Source organism: Rattus norvegicus, chromosome 8 (assembly GCF_021556685.1).
Source record: "Rattus norvegicus strain SHRSP/BbbUtx chromosome 8, alternate assembly SHRSP_T2T, whole genome shotgun sequence".
Classification (NCBI taxonomy): domain Eukaryota; kingdom Metazoa; phylum Chordata; class Mammalia; order Rodentia; family Muridae; genus Rattus; species Rattus norvegicus.
This window is the reverse complement of record NC_141541.1, coordinates 47,350,045-47,360,551: the sequence shown is the minus strand read 5'-3', so window position 1 is coordinate 47,360,551 and position 10,507 is coordinate 47,350,045. Positions and strand designations below refer to the sequence as shown.

Below are 10,507 nucleotides of genomic sequence, written 5' to 3'. Positions count from 1 at the left end.
AAAAATTATCGAATTTTCATATGTACGTTTTTAATGTTATTTTTAGTTCTGTATTGTAATTTTGTCTTCAGAATAACATTGTCTCAATAATTTGGGCAATAACAAATAAGAAATTGGTATGACATTTATTAGAAATACTGTTTTTAAATTCTGATAATGATTTATGAAGATATTGTTAGGCTGTCAAGATGGATCATTATTAAAATGAAATTAATGTGTTAAACATATGGCTTCTCTTGGACTTCAGGAAAGAAAAATAGGAATATATATAATCTACTCTTCAGAATTCTATAGTATAGAAGGCATAGTAAACAAACAATGTTGCTACTCATTAATATCCTGAAGACCACAGCTACAAAGATGGTCTTCCTGCCTGAGGGAATGGTATAATCAAGGTACTTATAAGGTACTTCAGAGGATCACAAGAAAGAAAACTTTTTTCTTTTGTGTCCCTCTTTGGCTCCTCTTTATTTCCTGGAAAGTCTACATTCTTTTTATCAAACAGATAGTTTCCTGAATGTCTTTTTCTTGTCATTGCTAATTAACTTCTTACTGTTGTTCTTGAAAGCAGGATGGAGAGATCACATCTTACTCCTCTTGGGATGGAATCCGTTTCATTAATAAAACTCTGTAACTCTTGATGGCATCTGCCTTAAATGGCATCCACCTTTCTTCCTAGTTTTTCCTTATTAGTGTTACTTGCCACTCTTTATGTTTTGTTTAAAATATCTAAGTAATTATAACTTCAGCAGGGAGAAAGCTGCTTTTATTCAATTCTTCAGTTTACCTAGTAAAATGATTTTGCAATCTCATACTATCTAAGTACATTTGATTCATGTCAGTGAGAGTTACATAGTTCAAATCTTTAAGGTGTTTTACACTGATTTTCAAATTTTTTGAAGAAAATACTTTTAGAAAATTCCTTTTGTGTATATGTATATCCTTTAGGCTTCAGGAATATTATAGTGCTTCTAATGTACATTTATGATATTTATAGTTTAAAAAGAACTATGAATGCTGTGACCAGACTACCTTACACACTTGAGAACCACTGGGGAATATATACTAATTCTGATTGTTGTTTTCTCCAGAGATAATCCCTTGAGGGATAAGAGTCTATTGAGAAATAACTCCCACTATTCTTTTTTTATAACCGATCTCTTTATTCTGTGCCCAGCATATAAAGTGTTTATATTAACCAACTGTAAAGAATAACAAATGGTTTTGAGAACCAACTTTAAGGAATAGGGGCACAACAGATAATTCAGTGTAATCTGCCCCTCACATGTTCAAGGCCATTTTCTCTTCTAGATTAAAGGTGAAGCAACCAACATTGAACTGTCTGTGAAGGAGAGGTATGTTCAGATACAAGTGCTTAGATCATAAAATCTTAGACTCTCCTACTTCTTTCTACTTTCCCTTGTTAATACAGTTAATATTTGTTTCAACTTAAAATTGTTTTGAGGAATTTCATAAATGAATGCTCTGTATTTACACCATTACAAACATTTCATCTCTCCTTCTCTATAACTTTCCTAAATCTCTCTCCCAATTTCTCTCAAATTATTGACTTCTTTTCTTAAATTATTGCTACATGCAAAGACAAGTATAATATATGTTACATACATATTATATTTGTGTGTTTATGTATATGTAATATATGTATGTATCATGTATATTTATACACCCACAACAACATCATATGTTCATTCAGTGTTTCTCATATGTATATTTGTTTAGGGATAACCAGTTGGGTTTGGATAGCTGTCATTATTTGAATGAGAATGGCACCCATAGACTCATATATGAGAATACTTGGATACTAGTTGGCACACTATTTAGTAAGGATTGGAAGTTGTGACATTTTGGGAAGAGGTGTGGCCTTGTTTTTGGAGATGTGTCAGTGGGGATGGACATAGGTCTTAGCTACTGCCCCCATGACATGCTAGCTTGGTTGTATGTCTGCCTACCTGCTGCCACATTCCCTATCACAATGGAAATGGACTAAGCCTCTGTAACTGCACTCAAGCAGCCAACTAAATGCTTGCTCCCATAACTTGAATTGGCCATATGTTTCTTCACAGCAATATGTCAGACATTTGCTTGTAGCTCCTCTTCTGTGGGTGTAGTATTGCCATTTCCCCCATTGCTTTGTTGTCACACCAATTGAATTCAGAATGGAACTAGACTATTTGATTTCCACAGCTACTCTAAGCATGATCCCAGTTGAAATCGTAAGAAACGCTTCTGTAAATACTAATTTAAATTCAGGCAGCATGAACTTTTTTCAGTCATTTTGTTTGTTAACTTAGGTTGTTGAATAACTTTTAATCCATATATTTAAGGCATTTTGTTAATTACTAAAAATGTTACTTAATGTAGAACAAGTAATATATAATTAAGAAATTCCTGACTCTACACATAGGAAGTATAAAATGAACGCAAAATATACCAGCTCCTCTGGGTATATATTATGACTTTTAGTTTAGTGCTTTTATAGGATTACTAAGTGTGGTCCTGATTCTTGCTACTTCTCTTAGATTTTTCTGTCTATGCTGCTTTGTCTTGTCCAACATCAATGTTGTAGTTTTATCTTCTCTGTTTTATTTTGTTGTATTTTGAATGAATGAAACCTAGTCAGTATACAGTATAATAAAGTTTAACTGAAATGTGTGTGTTTTTTTTTTTTTTTTTTTTTTTGGTTAGGAGCAGGAAAATAAGTTTTCTCAAATAGAGTGATGCAGAGTATATACATTATTCCAGGACAGGCCTCATGATCAGGACTAATTGACCAACATATATTAACTTTACCAATTTTTGTGGCTTTGCTTTTATTTGGCTATAGTATTGTAGTTTTATTGAAAGGCATGCTTTTCTTATCTTTTCTTGGGTTTGGGGGGACTTTGTAGTTGTATTGATTTTGTTGTTGTTGTTATTCTTTGTCTATTCAGAAAGAACTTAAGTTGGGTGGGTAAGGAGGAAGAGAGAATCTCAAAAGATTTGGGGGAGGAGAGCAATATACCCAAATAATTTAAAATATAAAATTGTTCAAAATAATATGGTGCTTGAGTTTTTAAATGGTACTTATTTGTAAGACTGCTTTTTACGGTATTGCTTTTTAGATTTTACAAAAATTATAATTCATTTTAAAAATTATTGAATAAAACACAAATCTTACTCTTACGAACAACAAAGGTTATGTTTAAGAAGATAAGGAGATGAGTAAAATTTAAAGAAAATTACAACTTATAATTGGGATACTTAATGTACTTTCCTGAGGCAGTCATGTGATTATATACTTGGACCAAAAATAAATGACATTTTATTTCTTATGATCCTCTGAAACACCTTTGTTTATACCATCCCCTCAGTCAGGAAGAACATCAGAATGGCTGCGGCGTTCAGGAAATTTGTAAATACTGAACTTGTTTGCCTACCTATGACCTTCTAGACTGTAGAATTCTGAAGAGCAGATTATATGTATTCCTTATGTTTCTACATGCTTGACACCTTAAATTTATTTTAATATTGGCCCATCTTAAGAACCTTACAATATCATTATGAATCATTATTAGAAATAAAAATACTATTTCTTATACATGTCATACCAATTTCTTTCTTAGTATTATGCAAATTATTGATATAATGCTACTCTGAAGCCAAAATTTTATGATACAAAACTAAAAAGTAACACATTAATAATTTACATGTGAAAATTAGATAACTTTTGAATTCATATAACTATGAGATACTGTTCTTTATTTTCACCTATAATTTGTAACTACATTATAACAGATGCTTTATTAAAAACTGGCTACTTTAGCTATCTCATTCATATTTTATATTAGTTAATAGTAAATAGCATATGTACAAAATTATAAATGTATATTAGATTGTTCTGAATCTTCACTGATTTTTCCTCCTAAAATGGAGACTGCAGTGATTGAAAAACCTAAAGGACACTTTACTGCGATAAATAAGACATAAAAGGAAAAAGACTGTACAGATCCACTTATATGAATTATCTGTAGAAATAAAAACTCAATGAGCTGCAAAATACAGTATTGGTTGTGAGACATTCAGAGAAAATATATAATACACATATTCAATGAATTTATAGTTTCCAGTATTTCCAGTGAATCAGTTCTTCATCTTTATATCTTCATGAAAATATTCCAGGTAATATCATGCTTAAGTTCAAAATATAAGATTATGTAACTCAAACTATTTGGTGGTATATATTACACTATTTGTACCAAAAAAATCAGATAAGAGACACAAATCCCTATAAGCAAATTTTGGGAGGTGATCAATATTTTGGTTATATTTCTACTGGTGCTGAACATTTTCAAGGTCGAAAGAAATAAAAGTATATGTTAAATAAATGTGGATTTTAAATCTGAATTTATTGGTAAGAAAAAAACAATTCCTTGTCAGTAAATATTTTTGTTATTTTGCTTATGATTCATTTCCTAATGACCAGCCTTGACTTGGAAAAGGGTACTGTGGAAGGAGTGCCTGAGAACAGGGAAATGAATGACTTAGAGTCATACATGGGTAAAAGCTGATGACCTATGTTTAGCTAGAGGCAGTTTTCCAGATTGCTTTCTCTGTTTTGCTATTTTTGGAGCTCCCCAGACAGCGCTCTCTCTCTCTCTCTCTCTCTCTCTCTCTCTCTCTCTCTCTCTCTCTCTCTCTCTCTTTCTCTCTTTTCCTCTTTCTCTTTGTATTCCTCCCACCCCCCCACCCCTCTGTTTCCAGCTACAGACAAAATTCTCCAGTTCTTTCTTGCTATTCTAAAAACCCTTTCTGGATAGCTCATCCTTTGCAAATCAACAACCCAGTTGTTTTTATTTACATATCATTCCAGTCACTTACTTTCCATAAATCAATGACTTCCAGTCCTTGATCTTCCCAGGAATCAACATCTCATTACTCCAACCTATTGATTCTTAGGAGACAGGAGGCACACACTTTTTTTCCTTTTGTTTTTAAAAAACATTTAAATATTTTTATTAAAACAAGTGTACAATTATTCTTTAACTTAATGAGAATATTGTATGTGGACATCACTCAATTAAAACAAATTATGGTTAAAGCAATGATTGAATATCTAAAAATCAAAAGTTTTGGTCAATAGAAAAATATAAAAATTGAAATATAATTATATGTTTTAAATGTCCATTTAGTACAAGTATACTAAAAACAAATTAAGTTAAGGAAATAATATTGTAGAAAATCAAGAGTATTATATTGTTTTAAAAAATATATCCTTTCTATTACTTTTAACTTTGCTACAAACATAATACCTTTTTTCAAGAAAATTATATATATATATATATATATATATACACACACAATATGCAGATACTCTTTTTTAAAATTTCACTATTCATATTTTTCTCCATCTTTATCATTGCAAAATAACTCACAGATCTGTCTGCCTTTGTTAACCACAGACTAAAAACTATCTGGATGGCAACCTACCCTGATATTACCACTTCTATAATGCCTGGGCTTGTACCTAAATTCTCTCAATTACAGGATGACCATGACCTTAAAGTCTGATTGTCTTTGTATGCATAAACAAAAAACTTAGCTGTGTAGGATCTCTTGTGATCACCACTTCCTAAATCTCTTCATCTTTTTCTTAGTATCATTCAGACAAGTTGGATTAGAGTTCAACTGCTTTTCTTCTTTTAGATTCGTGAAGTCCTTCATATGGTTTATATTGTATTCTTATATTTTATGTAGTTGAGAAAATTATGTATTTTTAAACTCGCGTTTTTAGAGTACTTCTCTACATCTTTAAGGGATGTCCTGAAATTCTCAGCATTTAACATTTTACCAAGACTTTAGCCACATCTTCACCCCTCATATTTGTGCTGTCTCTAATCATTAACACTAACCAGAATGACATTCCTTTAAGGAGGAACTTGAAAATATGTACATTATTATACAATCAAGCATAATACCTATAGCAACCACTGACACTCATGGAGGGCCATGTCTTGTTAGCCCTGTATCAGGGGCAGGAACCATGTCATTCTGACCCAACCAAGGCCATGCTTGACTCAGGATTCATTAATATTTAAGGGGTGACTGACAAAGGGAGCCTAAGAGAATAATGCAAAGCAATTTTGAGGAGTGCTCCACCAAGAAAAAAGGCATACAAACATTCAGGTGACTCAAGGAGAGCTGAACAGTATAAAGATTGCTAGAAGTGAGAAGCAGAGAAAGTTAATGACATGAAATTGGTTCACAAGCGTTCATGTACCATAATTGAGAAACAGAGAATACAGCTTCTTTTTAACTTTTTATTGGATATTTTATATATTTACATTTCAAATGTTATCCTCTTTTCCTGTTTCCCATCTGGAAGCACCCTATCCCATCTCCCCTTCCCTTGCTTCTGTGAGGGTGCTTCCCCTCCCACTCCTATCACATCACCCTGTCATTCCCCTACACTGGGACCAAGGGTCTCTTCTCCCATTGATGCCAAATGATGCCATCCAATGTTACATATGTGACTGGAGCCATAAGTCTCTGCATATGTACTCTGGTTGGTTTAGTCTCTGGGAGCTCTGGGATGTCTGGCTGGTTGATACTGTTGTTCTTCCCATGGGGTTGCAAACTCCTTGAGCTCCTTCAGTCCTTTTTCTAACTTCTCCATTGGGGTCCCCCACACTGAGCCCAAGGTTGGCTGTGAGCATCTACCTTTGTATTTCTCAGGCTCTGGCAGAGACTCTCAGGAGACAGCTATAACAGGCTCCTGTCAGCAAGCACTTCTTGGCATCTGCAATAGTGTTTGGGTTTGGTATCTATAGATGTGATGGATTCCCAGGTGGGACAGTCTCTGAATAGCCTTTCCTTCAGTTTCTGATTCAAACTTTGTCTTCATATTTCCTTTAGACAGGAACAATTCTGGGTTTAAAATTTGGAGATTAGTGGGTTGCACGATCCCTCAAATGAGGACCTTGCCTAACCTCAGGATATTGTCATGGCCTTGCTGGGGGTTACCCCCAGTTCCCAATTCCTCATTGCTACACACCTCTTTTCAAATTCCTGACCCTATATATGTCATTGTAGTCTCCTCCCATATCTGTTCCTTCCCCTGCTTTCAACCTCCCTCTCCTTTCTTCTTACACCAAGTCTCTTACACCCTCTATCTCCTGTGAGTTTTTTTGTTTCTCCTTTTAAGAAGAACTGAAACACCCATACCATGGTCTTCCTTATTCTTGAACTACATGTGGTCTGTGAATTGTAACTTGGGTATTTTGAGCTTTTGGGATAATATCCACTGATCAGTGAGTGCATGCCATGTGCGTTCTTTTGTCATTGGCTTACCTCACTCAGGATGATATTTTCTACTTCCATCCATTTGCCTGAGTGTTTCCTGAAGTCATTGCTTTTAATAAAGCAATACTTTTAATAAAAATAGTACTCCATTATGTAAATGTACCACATTTTCTGTGTCCATTCCTCCCTTTAATGACATCTGGGTTCTTTCCAGCTTCTGGCTATAATAAATAAGACTGATATGAACATAGTGGAGCATGTGTCCTTGTTATATGTTGGAGCACCTTTTGGATCTATGTCCAGAAGTGGTATAGTTGGATCCTCAGGTATTACTATGTCCAATTTTCTAAGAAACTGCCTGACTGACTTCCAGAGAGGTTGTTCCAGCTTGCAATCCCACCAACAACGGAGGAGTGTTCCTCTTACTCCACATTGTTGCTAGCATCTGCTGTCATCTTAGTGTTTGATCTTAGCCATTCTGACGAGTGTGCAATTGAATCTCAGGGTTGTTTCGATTTACATTTTCTGATGACTAAGTATATTGAACATTTCTGTAGGTGCTTCTCAGTCACTCCATTTTCCTCAGTTGAGAATGCTTTGTTTAGTTCTGTCCCCCATTTTTGAGTCTACCTTCTTGAGTTCTTCGTATGTATTGGATATTAGCCCTCTATCAAATGGAGGATTGGTAAAGGTCTTTTCCCAATCTGTTGGTTGCCATTTTTGTCGTATTGATAGTGTTCTTTGCCTTACAGAAGCTTTGCGATTTAATGAGGTCCCATTTGCTAGAATAGTTTGAAATGAACTGAAACATGGTAAGAAATGGGTACCAATAAAAATCACAAGTATGTAATATAGTTATGATTGTATTTGCATGTCTCCTTTCTCCAGGATTGCAAAATCTCTGATTGCTCAAATCAAAAGGAGGATGGCAGATGATTGCAGGGATCTGAAAATATTTGAATTATGTTTCAAACTTCATTGAGTGATAGAAGAATGGATACTCAAAATTTGTCTTCTCTCTCTCTATATATATTTTTTTACATATACTTTCCAGAACACCATGGAAGAAGTAAATCAGACCTCAGTGGCTGAGTTCATTCTCGCTGGTTTAACAGAGAATCCAGAGCTCCAATTGCCTCTATTCCTTATCTTCTTAGCAGTCTATTTGATTACAGTTGTTGGAAATCTGGGTATGATCATCTTGATTCTGTTTAGTTCTCAGCTGCATACACCTATGTATTATTTGCTCAGCAGTCTGTCTTTTATTGACTATTGTCAATCCACTGTCATTATTCCCAAAATGCTGCTGAACTTTATGACAGAGAAGAATTTCATCTCATACCCAGAATGCATAGTTCAGTTCTATTTCTTCTGTGTTTTTGTTGTTGCAGAATGTCACATGTTGGGTGCAATGGCATATGACCGCTTTGTGGCTATTTCTAACCCTTTGCTTTACAATGTATCCATGTCCTTTCAAGTCTGTTTGTTGATGGTAGCTGTGGTGTATGGTGTTGGCTTACTCAGTGCTACAGCTCACACAGTTTTCCTGCTAAGAGTGTTTTTCTGTAAGGCTGATAAAATAAACCACTATTTTTGTGATCTTTTCTCATTACTTGAGCTATCTTGCTCGAGTACTTTTATCAATGAAGTACTAGGACACTCCATCAGTGCTTTTAATATTATTGTACCATCCATGACCATCATTAGCTCTTACATCTTCATCATTGTCAGAATTCTGCACATTAAATCCTCTGGGGGAAGAATCAAGGCCTTTAGCACCTGCAGCTCCCACATCTTGGCTGTTGCTCTTTTCTTTGGTTCTACAACATTCATGTATCTACAGCCATCTTCAAGCAGCTCCATGGACCAAGCGAAGATGTCATCTGTATTTTATACCATTGTTGTGCCTATGTTGAATCCTGTGATCTACAGCCTGCGAAATAAAGAAGTCAAAGTTGCCCTGAAAAGGTTACTACGAAAGATGTTTCCTCAAAACAAAGAATAGATGTTCTTGGCAATTACTGCTAGAAGATATGCTCTATAAGCAGAATGTGATAACCCTAAATATGTGATTCTTAGTTGTACATTTTTATTTGGGAAAAATGTAGAAGAGGATTCTCAGTTCATATCCATGGAGAAATGTTATTCTCTGGTAAAACTTGTGTTCATTCACAGTTAGTCTCTCAACCCTCTCCTGAAGGTATTTTCAATTCCTTTGTCTGGTTGGTTATACTTACATATACTTACATATATTAATTCTTCTCTATTAGGCAAGCCTATAAAGTTTGGAATAAAACTTTTTTTCTATCCCTCGGTTATCTCAGCAATTGTAGATTTCTTTTTTTTTGTTAATTCACAAATCATTAAAACTATTTTGCTTTCTTGTGTAAGTTAAGCAATGAAAATAAACAGTGCCTAACTCTGATTTTCGTAACATTATCTAGAACTGCAAATGGTGTCACTATAAGCAAAGGACAGGATCTGTTCGAGTCCTACACACAAGGTGATTACACTAACTTAATGTAGAAAGATAATGATAAAGAAAAATGGGTTTACTTTGTACCATTATGGTTATCTGTTCCATATTCTTATTGATGCTGTTTGACTCCTACTCGCTTCCATACAATCTGTAATCATGTTTCTTCCTCATGTAGAGTGACACTACTTTTTTTGCCTACCTTTCTGAGTTTCGGACTCTAAAGTTTATTTTTTTCACTGTAACTTTTATCTGTATCAGTTATTCATATGGGAAAAATAAAATTGTAAAATTATTTTATGACTAGTCATATGTGCCACTCTGAAAGTTATGATCTGGAGGAGAAGAAGGGTCAGAAAAAGAGACCACCAGCTAATGCCTACTTTTACTCCACTGTGCTAATTAAGCTCTTGTATTATTTAAAGTAAGAGTGTCAAATTTTGCTAATAATTTACACAATTGACTGTTTACTTCACAAGACCCGGGGCAGATTCATTATAAATAAAGGTTTTAGCAGGAATGACAGAAAACAATAAAAATGTTAAGTTTATGAAGATTTACACTATAAGGAAACTATTCCAAGCACATAAATTACACATAGGCCAGTAACTTTTAAAATAGTTATTTAAATTATTTACAGTTAAGGTTTCATGAAGCTCGATATCTGTCAGGCTTTTTTTCCCATGAAATAGCAAGATAGTGTAAATAACCCAGGATTTCACTTTCTTAGTT

At 34.3% G+C, this 10,507-nt stretch overlaps 1 protein-coding gene across 1 annotated transcript; it reads left to right on the top strand.

Moving 5' to 3' along the window:
• The first annotated feature begins 8,359 nt into the window (after nucleotides 1–8,359).
• On the top strand, nucleotides 8,360–9,304 carry Or8g35b (olfactory receptor family 8 subfamily G member 35B). Its single transcript, NM_001000461.1, has one exon. It carries the CDS (start codon nucleotides 8,360–8,362, stop codon nucleotides 9,302–9,304), a length of 945 nt encoding a protein of 314 aa, NP_001000461.1.
• Nucleotides 9,305–10,507: the final 1,203 nt, after the last annotated feature.